We start from the raw sequence: 13,771 nt of genomic DNA on the forward strand, positions 1-13,771 counted from the left end.
CTCCGTGCCCGGCAGAGCCCCCGCCCCACGCTCGGGCTCCATCATCCACCCCGCGCGCTCCTCAGGAGCCCGCGCCAGACCCGCCACCGAAGGGTCCACTTCGAACGAAGCGCCAACGGCGCGGGGCGGCCTCGGCCCCGCCCCCTGCATCTACCGCCACCACACGTCACGTCGGCCTCGTTCCAGCGTCGACGTCCAACGCCTCTCGCACAGGAAGACTCAACCAAACCCCACGCTCCGTCCGGGGTCGGTGCTCCTGCTCCTCCCCCTCCCTCCCCGGTCTTCGGCGCAGGCCGCCGCGCGCCTCCTCTCGTGGCCCGTGGCGCGCGCCCGCTACCCGAGTCCTTCCGGCTAAGTCCCGCCGCGCAGCGGCCCCGGGTCACCGCCTGCAGCCTGAGATTAACCCCCAGAGCAGCAGGCGTTAAATCGCTCCGTTAGTGCGACCTGGGCAGGGCCCCTTGCTGGGGGAACGGGCAGAGGAAGCGGGGGGGAGAGGCTGTGGAAGAGCTGGTGAGATTTGGGGAGGAGGAGGGGGGAATAAAAGGGAGAGGGAAAAACAACAGGAAAGAGGGGGAATAGAGGGAACAGGCGATGAAATGAGAACTCAAACCACAGGAATCAGGATCGGGAGGGGGGAGAGCGGGACAAACGGATTTAATACTGGCTGAGGAAGGGGTTTTTTTCAGATTACTCATGGATTATGTAGTTGATTGTGTAGTTTCGGTTATGTGGCTATTTAGGCCAAGGAAGGATTTAGGACAGCAGTTAGGCAGACCCTGTGCAATAACAGCAGGCAGCAGAGACTGTATTAGCTGCTGAGGGCGAGGGAGGACTAGATGATCTATGTCCACTGGCCCCAAAGGCTACGCTGCAATGTAAGATCAGGGTTAGTGAGACCTGCGTCAGGTGACCTGTGAGGGGGAACCCTGGGCTTGAGCATCTATGTTGTACTTTAACCATTTGTTAAGACTTTTCTAACCCATGCTCAAAACTAGGGCTCTGGCATCCCCAGGGCGGTGACAGACCCGAGTCAAAATAACCACTCCTCTCTCCCAAAATGTGGCTGCTCTAGCCCTAGGACCATGGTGTACTATGGGACAACTTTACTGTCCAGCCTGCACTTACATTTTGCTTCACTCCCCACTGCAAACCCAGGAGGACGGCTGATAGTGTGCTTGCAGATGAGTGATTAGAAAAGGATGGGTTAACGCTGACCAGAACTGTTGGCTGTTTGCAAAGCATGGCTGACTTCCACCTTAAGTAGAGTGGATTGTAGATTGTTGAGCTACAGCAGGGTTCTCAAACTGGGTCAGAACCCCAAAGTGGGTCAGGACCCTGTTTTAATGGGGTTCAGGACTGGTGTTAGACTTGCTGAGACCTGCGGCCAAAACCTGAGCACGACTGAGGCCAAAGATGAGCCAAGGGCTTCAGGCCTTGGGCTGTGGAGCTCAGATTAGAGGCCCCCTGCCTGGGGCTAAAGCCCTGAGGTTTGATTTTGCTCCAACTCCCCCCCCCCCGTTGGTGGTGCTCAGGGGGGGTGAGACTTCGGTCCCGCCTCGGGTCATGTAGTAATATTTGTTGTCAGAAGGGGGTCATGGTGCAATGAAGTTCAAAAGCCACTGAGCTAGAGAGAATTAAGGCAGTTGTCCTATGGAATTGTGGGATACTTCCAGCTGACTCCCAGGACCTGAATCAAGCAGGGCTGCAGCTACACTGCAGAGCAATAGAGCTCAGATCCTGGGTCCCAGTTTAACTCAAGCTCAGACCCTCCAGCTCTGCAGGGTCCTGGGACATTGGATCTGAAGCCTGGGTTAGCACAAATTGCAGTGTAGATGCAAAGGGGGTTAGGCTTGAGCCTGGGTGTACATTACAGTGTAGACATACCCAAAGAGTATGTCTCCAAACCCTCCTGAAGTAAGCCTCCCAGCCCAGTCAAGAGACTCAAGCTAGCTGTGTAGATGAGGCTGTGAAGCTTACCCACCCTTCCTGTGCTTCAGAAACCAAGCTGTAATTTCAAAGTGCTGTTTACAGAGCTATTTCTAGAGTGCCAGTGTGAACCCTGTTAGCCTGACTTAAGCTGTGAGGCTCACTTCCTTGGTCTGAGTAGACATACCTAATAAAGTATACAGATTTCTGTCTCAGTTGCAAGGAGCACTAGAACAGACTAATGGATCAGTTTAGTCTGATAGCCCAGCTACAACAGTGTTACCAGATTTGCCTGTTACTTTGGGGTATGCTCATTTATTAGGGTTATTCTTGGGATGGAGTTCTGTACTTCTATCGATGTACTACTTGTGTTCTCATAGAGCTCTATTTCTCCCTGCTGCAAGTTCCCTCCCAATGGTGCTATCCTGCAGGAGCTAGGTTCCCCAGGGCTGGGTTCTTCCAGCCCCAGAATCAGATGAACACACACACATTAATAGCGTGTGTCTGAGAGGACCGGGTTAATCAGCACTCCCAAGCTGACCCCTGCTATGTCCCTGGACTCAGCAGGCGGGGTCAAGCAGCATTTCCAAGCTGTCACCCTCACAGGCCCTTGGATTCAGCAGGCGGGGTCGAACAGCATCTCCAAGCTCTTACCCTCATATGCCACAGCACCGTACTGGAATAGAGTGCGCCTGAGCAGGCAGGGGGGAGCAGCGCTTTCAATCTGGCACCCTCATATGCCCCTGAACTCAGCAGACTGGGTCGAGCAGCACTTCCAAGCTGCCACCCTCATATGTACCAGGTTCAGCACGTCCCTATCCCCACTTTCACGTTACAGTTGTTCTGGTAGTAACCCACTTGAGTAAACCCTACAGGATTTTTGGGTGCTGCAGGGACCTTTAGTTAGATACAAGGAGCGTTGCTGCAGAGTGAATGAGGAAGCCAAAAAACACCCAGGGGAGGGGAGGGGAGGGAGGGAAGCAACCAGCTTAACCATGAAAGTTATTTATTGCCAGGTAATAACCACAGGGGAGCCAAACAAGCAAAACAATTATAGTATTAAATATAACTTAAATTTGATTATAAAAGTCAGGTTTAGAAATAACTGATCACACAAGTCATGGTCAGAAGGTTATACCTAGAGAGAGAGCTGGGTTCTCATCATTCCCTGACACTTGAATCGATTAGGGGTCCCAGATGGTAATGGTAGCTGAGGGTCTGGAGTGCAGGAGACAGGCAGAGCCCCCAGCATGATCAGTCAGCAGAAGATGAAGTCCCAATGGAACAGATTCAAATTTTGGATCCAGGCATCAGAACACTTACTTGAGCATGGGTTAGGAAAACAACAATGGTTTAAGGGAGAACACTAGATTTGTTTATGGGTAAACTGATGGCTCAAGGAAGTATACCAAAGTTGTTTTGTTCAGACTAGACAATAGGAACTGGTCATTCCTGGCTATCGGCCGTATTCCTTGGAGGGAGCTCACAATGAAATTAGGGGGCTTCAGTATTTTGGATACCAAGAAAGGATTTATTACTAGAATTGGTCTGATAACCACTGAGTTGGATGTGTGCAGGCATGGGTTCATTAACATCTGGAGCAGAAATCCCCCATCAGGCAGTGCTTCCGTAGTCCCAGAGTTCCATGTGGTTCTTGCCTTGGAATCTGTTCTCCATCCTGTATGCTAATGGAGATGCCTCCCTGTCCCATCTTTGATGCAAATGAGGCTAGGGGAGTTTCCTTAATCCTTGTTCCAGAAGTTCAGGTTTGTCTCCCACTGCCTTTTCATTGTTTTTTGTAAGTCTTTCTTCTGATCGGCTTTGGTTCAAGAAGAGGCTGCGGGGGGAGGTCTTTCGTGAGTCAGACAGGCTAAGTACTGCGCCCTGGTTCCCCAAGAACACTATGCTGACAGGTAACAACAGTGGCTCATGCCAGATGCTCAAAAGGAAGGTTTGAAACATACTATCCATCTAATTGTGCAATAGCATATCATGGGGAAGATTTTTTCCCTACACCAGCTGGTTTTTATCCTCCCAGATGCTGTTTTCATTCACAAATGCCTAAATCTTCCTCGCCCCCATCCTCTCCTTTTTTTACATTTACTAAGCTCTTTCATACAGTTATTCTTTAGTTATTATTCTTTGGTTATTCTTTAGCCATGAATGCCACAGAGTATACATTGCCTTAAAAAAAAACTTGTATCCATTTTATATTTGCTACCTTTTAATTTCACTGAATGTTCCCTTGTCCTTGTATTATTGTCCTTTGGTTTTGCTGTGGGTGGTGGTGTTTTGGTGTGGTTTGTGTTTCCCAGATTAACAGGATTTAGGTGGGAAGGCTATGACAGATTCAGAGGTGGCAGTGGGAGTGACCCATGTAGCAGATGACACAATGAAGATGACTGGATGTGGAAGCTGTGGTATGTACATGATCCTGGAGGGGGCACCTGGTAAGAGTTTTGTCTGCATGAAATGCCGTCTGATAGAGCTGATGGAGGAAAAGATCAGAGGTTTGGAGATGCAGGTGGAAAGTCTGGTAGAGTTTAGGAAGGGGTTTGAGCAGATTATGGAGCAAAGACATGAGGTATCTGAAGGGAAAAGCTCAGACTTGCAGATGGAAGCAGGACTAGGGAATTCTGAGGGGAGACTGGGTGAGGAAAGTGGTCAGTGGAAGCATGTGACTAAAAGAACTAGGCAGAGGAAAAGACGGGCTAGTGAAGGAGAAATAGAGCTTCAGAATAGGTTTGCAGAGTTGGAAAATGAAGAAGGGGCTCAGCAGGTAGTCACTGAAGGTGACAGGGCAAGGAAGAAGAGAAAAGCGGTTAGTCCTATAGGAAAAGGGGAAGAGTTAATGGAGATGACACCAAATATGAGCCCCAGGAGGATACAGGATGGGTTAAAAAGGATTACAAGGGAGAATGGGAATGGAAAAAACTTGCAGCCAGAGGGAACAGGGGATAGACTGGAGAATAGCACCGTCACTAGGAAAAGGCAGGTCTATGTGATTGGGGACTCTTTACTGAGAAGAATAGATAGGCCTGTAACCAGAGCTGATCCAGAAAATAGGAGGGTGTGCTGTCTTCCAGGTGCTAAGATACGGGATGTAGACCTGAGGTTGAAAAGGATTCTAAAGGGAGCGGGAAAGAATCCCCTAATTATCCTTCATGTGGGAACAAATGATACGGCTAGATTCTCGCTGGAAAGTATTAAGGGAGACTATGCTAGGCTGGGGAGGACGCTTAAGGAAATTGAGGCTCAGGTGATCTTTAGTGGGATTCTGCCTGTTCCTAGAGAAGGGCAACAAAGGTGTGACAAGATTATGACTATCAATAGATGGCTTAGGCAGTGGTGCTATAAGGAGGGCTTTGGGATGTATGGCCATTGGGAGGCATTCATGGATAGAGGACAGTTCTCTCGGGATGGACTTCATCTGAGTAGGGAAGGAAATAGACTTCTAGGATGGAGGCTGGCACAACTGATTAAGAGAGCTTTAAACTAGGAATTTGGGGGAGATGGTTGGGAGATGTCCAGGTAATCTCCACGCCAGAATTTAGCATAGAGTGGAAAGAAAATGAAGTAAGAGTGGATACAGCTGTAGGTAGGAGGAAGGGCAGTGTAGATACAAGTCTAATAGGTTATACTGGTAGTAAAATAACCGTGCCTAATAGGGTACAGAATGTGAGTGAGGCCAAACAGCAAAAATTAAGATGTTTGTACACTAATGCAAGGAGCCTAGGTAACGAAATGGAGGAACTAGAGTTACTGGTGCAGGAAGTGAAACCAGATATTATAGGTATAACAGAGACCTGGTGGAATAGTAGTCATGACTGGGCTACAGGTATTGAAGGGTATGTGCTGTTTAGGAAAGACCGAAATAAAGGTAAAGGTGGTGGAGTAGCACTGTATATCAATGATGAGATAGAATGTAAAGAAATAAGAAGTGATGAAATGGATATGACTGAGTCTGTCTGGGCAACAATTAAATTGGGGAAGAAAACTATTAGAGCCTCCCCTGGGATAGTGCTTGGGGTGTGCTATAGACCGCCGGGATCTAATTTGGATATGGATAGAGCCCTTTTTAATGTTTTTAATAAAGTAAATACTAATGGAAACTGTGTGATCATGGGAGACTTTAACTTCCCAGATATAGACTGGAGGACGAGTGCTAGTAATAATAATAGGGCTCAGATTTTCCTAGATGCGATAGCTGATGGATTCCTTCAGCAAGTAGTTGCTGAACCGACTAGAGGGGATGCCATTTTAGATTTGGTCTTGGTGAGTAATGAGGACCTCATAGAGGAAATGGTTGTAGGGGATAATCTTGGCTCAAGTGATCATGAGCTAATTCAGTTCAAATTGAATGGAAGGATTAACAAAAATAAATCTGCAACTAGGGTTTTTGATTTCAAAAGGGCTGACTTTCAAAAATTAAGGAAATTAGTTAGGGAAGTGGATTGGACTGAAGAATTTATGGGTTTAAAGGTAGAGGAGGCCTGGGATTATTTTAAATTAAAGCTGCAGAAGCTATCGGAAGCCTGCATCCCAAGAAAGGGGAAAAAATTCATAGGCAGGAGTTGTAGACCAAGCTGGATGAGCAAGCATCTTAGAGAGGTAATTAAGAAAAAGCAGAAAGCATATAGGGAGTGGAAGAAGGGAGGGATCAGTAAGGAAAGCTACCTTATTGAGGTCAGAATATGTAGGGATAAAGTGAGACAGGCTAAAAGTCAAGTAGAGTTGGACCTTGCAAAGGGAATTAAAACCAATAGTAAAAGGTTCTATAGTCATATAAATAGGAAGAAAACAAAGAAAGAAGAAGTGGGACCGCTAAAAACTGAGGATGGAGTGGAGGTCAAGGATAATCTAGGCATGGCCCAATATCTAAACAAATACTTTGCCTCAGTCTTTAATAAGACTAAAGAGGATCTTAGGGATAATGGTAGCATGATAAATGGGAATGAGGATATGGAGGTAGACATCACCATATCTGAGGTAGAAGCGAAACTCAAACAGCTTAATGGGACTAAATCGGGGGGCCCAGATAATCTTCATCCAAGAATATTAAAAGAATTGGCACAAGAAATTGCAAGCCCATTAGCAAGAATTTTTAATGAATCTGTAAACTCAGGGGTTGTACCGTATGGTTGGAGAATTGCTAACATAGTTCCTATTTTTAAGAAAGGGAAAAAAAGTGATCCAAGTAATTATAGGCCTGTTAGTTTGACATCTGTAGTATGCAAGGTCTTGGAAAAAATTTTGAAGGAGAAGGTAGTTAAGGACATTGAAGTCAATGGTAAATGGGACAAAATACAACATGGTTTTACAAAAGGTAGATCGTGCCAAACCAACCTGATCTCCTTCTTTGAGAGAGTAACAGATTTTTTAGATAAAGGAAACGCAGTGGATCTAATTTACTTAGATTTTAGTAAGGCGTTTGATACTGTGCCACATGGGGAATTATTAGTTAAATTGGATAAGATGGGCATCAATAGGAAAATTGAAAGGTGGATAGGGAATTGGTTAAAGGGGAGACTACAACGGGTCCTACTGAAAGGTGAACTGTCAAGTTGGAGGGAGGTTACCAGTGGAGTTCCTCAAGGATCAGTTTTGGGACCAATCTTATTTAATCTTTTTATTACTGACCTGGGCACAAAAAGTGGGAGTGTGCTAATAAAGTTTGCAGATGATACAAAGCTGGGAGGTATTGCTAATTTAGAGGACAGGGATACCCTACAGGAGGATCTGGATGACCTTGTAAACTGGAGTAATAGGAATAGGATGAAATTTAATAGTGAGAAGTGTAAGGTCATGCATTTAGGGATTAATAACAAGACTTTTAGTTATAAGCTAGGGACGCATCAACTAGAAGTAACAGAGGAGGAAAAGGACCTTGGAGTATTGGTTGATCATAGGATGACTATGAACTGCCAATGTGATATGGCTGTGAAAAAAGCTAATGTCGTCTTGGGATGCATCAGGAGAGGTATTTCCAGTAGGGATAAGGAGGTTTTAGTACCGTTATATAAGGCACTGGTGAGACCTCACCTGGAATACTGTGTACAGTTCTGGTCTCCCATGTTTAAGAAGGATGAATTCAAACTGGAACAGGTACAGAGAAGGGCTACTAGGATGATCCGAGGAATGGAAAACTTGTCTTATGAAAGGAGACTCAAGGAGCTTGGCTTGTTTAGCCTAACTAAAAGAAGGTTGAGGGGAGATATGATTGCTCTCTATAAATATATCAGAGGGATAAATACCAGAGAGGGAGAGGAATTATTTAAACTCAGTACCAATGTGGACACAAGAACAAATGGATATAAACTGGCCACTAGGAAATTTAGATTAGAAATTAGACGAAGGTTTCTAACCATCAGAGGAGTGAAGTTTTGGAATAGCCTTCCGAGGGAAGTAGTGGGGGCAAAAGATCTATCTTGCTTTAAGATTAAACTCGATAAGTTTATGGAGGAGATGGTATGATGGGATAACATGGTTTTGGTAATTAAATATTCATGGTAAATAGGCCCAATGGCCTGTGATGGGTTTTTAGATGGGGTAAGATCCAAGTTACCCGGGAAAGAATTTTCTGTAGTATCTGGCTGATGAATCTTGCCCATATGCTCAGGGTTTAGCTGATCGCCATATTTGGGGTCGGGAAGGAATTTTCCTCCAGGGCAGATTGGAAGGCCCTGGAGGTTTTTCGCCTTCCTCTGTAGCATGGGGCACGGGTCACTTGCTGGAGGATTCTCTGCTCCTTGAGGTCTTCAAACTACAATTTGAGGACTTCAATAGCACAGATATAGGTGTGAGGTCTTTTTTAGGAGTGGTGGGTGAAATTCTGTGGCCTGCATTGTGCAGGAGGTCAGACTAGATGATCATAATGGTCCCTTCTGACCTAAATATCTATGAATCTATGAATCTATTAAGGGACAAATAAATGGGAGCCTTCACATTTTATGAAATTCTATTGTATTCTCTCTCACTCTTCTCAAACTTAACAGTCCTAGCCCTTTAAATCTCTTCTCATATGGAAAGCTCCTCTGATTCTTCATTGCCTTGCTTTAAACATTTTCTGTTTGTGTTGCCTTTGTTCAGATATGGTGACATATCATTCATGTATAAAATTACATGAGGCAGAATTCAGCACATCCTATACCTCTCCAAAAAACTGAATCTCCCATTCCACAGAAATAAAACCTCCTCATATAGGACTATTGTATCTCTTCTTTATATAATATTTTATGAAGTACTCCAGGGATGAATTCCTGACCCTCTGAAGTTAATGTGAATTTTGCCACTGACCTCAATGAGGCCAGGATTTTGCCCCACCTGAAATACATTCAAGAACAAAAGATGGGACAATAGGGAGAAAAGAGGTTTTATATAATATGGAAATACTGTTGACAGTAACAAGTGAAACAATAATAGTAATATACAATATGGAGAGAGGTTTTATGTAATATGGAAACATTAACATAGTAATAAAAGTAATTACCATTGTGAGCAATTATGTAGTGCTTTATATGTTAAAAGCATTTTACTAGCAGTAACTAGTTAAAGAAGGAACAAAAGTATTGCATTACCAAAAGGACTAGAAAACTGGAAACAGTCTCTGGCTTCCATGGGAACCCAAAATGTGAAATGGGTATAGCTAGGACATCCAAAAGCTTCTTTTGTTTTGTTTAAATTAGAAGGTTACATTATTGTCTAGGTTTTGTTAGTCTCCCGCTCTACATGCTAAAGGTGTTTCAATGAGAAGAGACATATTCTAGAGATGCTGCCAGGGAGGAAAAGATGGATAGCACTCACTGTGAAAGTGTTTATGTATCCATCCTCTTTGAGAGCAGCCACTTCACTTTGATTTCAGTGTGTCTCCTGATTTTTGCTTATGGAGGTAAGAGTCCTTTAAACTGAATACAGTAGAACCTCACAGTTACGAACACCTTGGGAATGGAGTTTGTTTGTAATTCTGAACAAAACATTATGGTTGTTCTTTCAAAAGTTTACAACTGAACATTGACTTAATACATCTTTGAAGCTTTACTATGCAGAAGAAAAATGCTGCTTTCCCTTTTTTTAGTAGTTTACGTTTAACACAGTACAGTACTTGCTTCCCGCACCCACTGCTGCCTGATTGTGTACTTCTGGTTCCAAATGAGATGTGTTAACTGGTCAGTTCAGAACTCTGAAGTCCTACCATAAATCTCTTGGAAAGAGGAAGAACAACAGACAGAGCTCCCATCTTTAAGATCAAAGAAAGGGAATAACCCAAATCCCGTGTCTAAAATCTGGTGACATTACTGATTTATGTTCAGTGAGAGTCACCAAAAACAGATTACTTTGCCATCCACAGTTCAAGAAGAGATGACATCCCCAGGACTGCTTACAATTTGTAGTAAACTGAAGGTGTGGCTGAGAACCAATCTGGAAATTATTTTAACCTTCTTGTATGTAAATAAAATAAGATAAAAATCTAAAAAAATCTCCCTTTCTATTCTACCACAAATCCCCACTCCCTATCCCCAAATTATCCAGCACCCAGCACCCCATCCCTCACATCCACATTACACCTCCTCCACACAATCTATAAAACAACCCACTCCACTAGCACTCAGCTCCCCACAATTCACTCATTCATTCCAGAATACCCCCATTTTCTAGCATCAACCACCTCTCTTTGATATCAGAATGATCAGTCCAACAGCCAGCTCTCTTCCACTCTTGTTTCTCCACACTCATGCCCAGTTCAATTCCCCTCCTCTGCTTGAAGGGAAGAAGGTATTTGAACAGAGATCTCCTATCTCTGAGGAAAAGGCCCAAACCACTGGGCTATGGGATATTCTGATTAGGGGTGTAAATATTGTTTAAAAAGTTAACCGTTAAAATGATTGAAATATCATTTAATCGGTTAACCAATTATAGGCAGAGGGGCCGCTCCGGCCGGGCTGGGGCCTCTCTGGCTGGCCCGGGGCTGCAGCTGGGGGTAACGGTTAGGGTGGGTTAACCGGTAAGACTAGTGCTTACCAGTTAACAGTTTAATATTTTACATCCCTAACTCTGATGTGGGGTGTCCTCAATCTCTCATGTTGAAGCTGTTCCACTTGTTCCTGGGTAAGTGTTTTAACCACTAGGCTAAAAGTTATAGGGGAGGAGGCTTCTCCTACTCCATCAGGATTTTGAATGTAGCCCGAATCTGCTAGGTCTGCTCAGAATATGCCTACTGGCATGGGCTCTGCAGGCAAGGTAGGAGGATCACCCAATTTCCCCTGCTCCAAGCATCACGCTGGTGTTTAGGTGTCCAAATGCTTCCAGTGAGGTGGCAGGGTGCATACCCAGAGGCCGACACTTATGTGACTAGGAGATGGTTACATTGAAAATTTAGGTGCCAAATGAATTAGGTGCCTGTAGAGTTAAGCAGCAGCTTACTGGGGGGGGGGGGGGGGGGGCGGTGGCGTGCGTGGTTTGCAGCAGTGCCGAAAACTGAAACTTAGACTCCTTTCTGAATCTGGGCCTCACTCCTTTTTATATACCCCAAATAACCAATGTCTGCTACTGCTTTCTGTTCCATATTGCCACTCTAATCCTATACTACAGGGGTGGCCAAACTTACTTTGACCCTCTGAGCCACATTTGACAATCTTCAGAAGTTTGAGAGCTGCTGGGGCTCTGGGCTTCAGCCCCATGGGAGGCACCTTACAGGGTCTTGGGGCTTCAACCCCACTTCTGCTAAAGCCCTAAACCCAGCAGGCATGCCCCACAGGGCTGAAGCCCTGAGACCCCCTCCCCTCTGGGCAGAAGGCCCTACCCCACCATCCCGCTGAAAGGCAGAGGTATCAAGCTCCCCCCCAGTCTGGTCGATGGAGAATGCGGGGAGGGGGATCTGCGAGCTGCAATTTAATTGTAAAAGAGCCGCATGCAGTTCACGAGCCATGGTTTGGACACCCCTGCTATACTAGATGTGAACGCAAACTGAGACTTTTCCTACACGCAATACATTTATAGGGTTTCTTTCCTGTGTGGACTCTCAAATGCACTTTAAGTGCTGAGCTCTGTCTGAAGTTTTTTCCACATTCACTACATTTATAGGGTTTTGCTCCTGTGTGGATTCGCGAATGCGCATCAAGGGCTGAGCTTTGTCTGAAGGTTCTCCCACATTCATCACATGTATATGGTCTCTCTCCTCTGTGGATTCTCAGATGCACATTAAGTGCGGAGCTCCGTCTAAAGCTTTCTCCACATTCAGCACACTTGTAAGGTTTTCCTTGTGTGTGGACACTCTGATGTGAAATAAGTGCGGCACGATCACTCCGGGTTTTCCCACATTCAGAACATCGATAGGGATTTTCTCCTGTATGGATTCGGTGATGAGTCGCAAGTGCCGAGCTCTGACTGAAGCTTTTATCACACACTGAGCATTTGTAGGGCTTTTCTCCTGTGTGCGTTCTTCTGTGGGTAATAAGTGATGAGCTCTGTCGGAAGCTCTTTCCACAATCACCACATTTGTATGGTTTCTCTCCCGTGTGGATTCGCTGGTGTCGGATTATGGCGGAGCTGTCACGGAACCTTTTCCCACATTCTTTACATTGACGGGGTTTCTCCCCCGTGTGGATTCTTCTGTGTATAATAAGCGATGAGCAATCACTGAAGCTTTTCTCACATCTAGTACAACGGTAGGGCTTCTCGCCCTTGTGGCTTCTTTGGTGTACAATGAGGTGCGAATTCTGACTGAAGCTCTTCCCGCATTCTGTACATTTATAGTGTTTTTCACCTGTGTGGGTTCTCTGGTGTCTGATAACATTTGACCGCTGACTGAAGGTTTTCTCACACTCATTGCATTGATAAGGCTTCTCTCCTGTGTGGATTCGCTGGTGTTTAACCAGGTCTGAATTCCGAATGAAGCTTTTCAAACATTCACCACAACCAAAGGGTTTCTCTGCCACATGGATTCTCTGATGCTGAGTAAGATAGGAGTTTCGACTGAAGCTTTTCCCACATTCAGAACACTGATAGGGTTTCTCTTCCACGTGCACTGTCTCTTGCTCAACAAGGCCTGGGCTCAAAACAGAGTCATTCTCACGGTCGGATGTGTTTGGTTTATCTTCAGTGTGATCATCATCTTCAGGTTGCCTGACACTTACTTCTTGGGAAGGGGATTTTCTCTGTCTCTTCCCAGGAGATTTTCTGATTTCATTTTCTGACTCCTCCGGACTCTCACAAGCTTCTGTTTGGTCAGGAGTCTGGGAAATATTCCCTCTAAATCTTCTTGACAATGCGCTACGTGTTTTCATTTTCCCAGGACCTTCCTGAAGACGAATGCCCTTCTTAAGTTTACTCACTACTCTGGCACTTGCTGGAATAGAAAGAGAAATGAGACATGAATAATTCCCTGTGCTTGTGAGAGAGAGGAAGCCTAAAAAAAACAAAAAGAAAAAGAAAACCCCCACAAATAAACCACACTTCCTAACATTTTAATCCCAAAGCCCAAGTCCCCCAGTACATGTGCAGGAAGTGGAATGAGAAACACAAAGGGAGTGAGGTGAAACTGGCAAGAGAATGGGTGTGCAGTGTATTTTTGAAGGGTATTCTATTGAAACACTTGCTCAGCAACACATGCTTTAGGTTCCTCCACACTACAAAGTGGGCAGGTAGGAGCACAGCCCAGAGCACAACGTATGTTGTTTTACTCCATATCCTAGCTGAGCACAGGTTCAACACACTCATGAGGCCATGTTTAAGGGTTTGTGTGTGGCTCTGGGCAATGACATGGATCACATGTCCCTAGCCTACAGTATGGACTTCGACCCCTTGAGTACGTCTATCACTTGCCTTTCCTCAGAAAATCCTGCTCTTG

General features: G+C 45.2%; 3 protein-coding genes across 9 annotated transcripts in view; 1 reads left to right on the plus strand and 2 right to left on the minus strand.

Annotated features, from left to right (window-relative positions):
* The window catches only part of DDX11 (DEAD/H-box helicase 11), a 38,190-nt gene extending 37,845 nt beyond the window's left edge, over positions 1-345 (minus strand). For 3 of the 6 annotated variants that reach the window (XM_073321088.2, XM_073321097.2, XM_073321078.2), the window contains exon 1: positions 1-329. In XM_073321088.2, the coding sequence (XP_073177189.2) occupies positions 1-150 (150 nt within the window). In that variant the 5' untranslated portion in view covers positions 151-329. The other 3 variants (XM_073321106.2, XM_073321116.2, XM_078849924.1) reach the window with 3 other exon arrangements.
* LOC140901765 (uncharacterized) overlaps positions 81-13,771 on the plus strand; it is a 24,297-nt gene continuing 10,606 nt past the window's right edge. Inside the window, exon 1 of one of the 2 annotated variants that reach the window (XM_073321243.1) lies at positions 81-510. Coding sequence is in view for 1 of the 2 variants with exons in the window: in XM_073321222.1 (XP_073177323.1) it covers positions 4,268-4,346 (79 nt within the window). In the remaining variant the exon portion in view is untranslated. Of the gene's footprint in view, positions 511-2,898; positions 4,347-13,771 lie in introns of those variants that run through there. The other variant, XM_073321222.1, reaches the window with a different exon arrangement.
* The window catches only part of LOC140901774 (uncharacterized), a 33,903-nt gene continuing 28,735 nt past the window's right edge, over positions 8,604-13,771 (minus strand). The window contains exon 4 of the mRNA XM_073321258.2: positions 8,604-12,953. Coding sequence (XP_073177359.1) covers positions 11,868-12,953 — 1,086 coding nt within the window. The 3' untranslated portion in view covers positions 8,604-11,867. The remainder of the gene's footprint in view (positions 12,954-13,771) is intronic.

The sequence above is a fragment of the Lepidochelys kempii genome, chromosome 1, assembly GCF_965140285.1.
Source record: "Lepidochelys kempii isolate rLepKem1 chromosome 1, rLepKem1.hap1, whole genome shotgun sequence".
In the NCBI taxonomy this organism is placed as follows: domain Eukaryota; kingdom Metazoa; phylum Chordata; order Testudines; family Cheloniidae; genus Lepidochelys; species Lepidochelys kempii.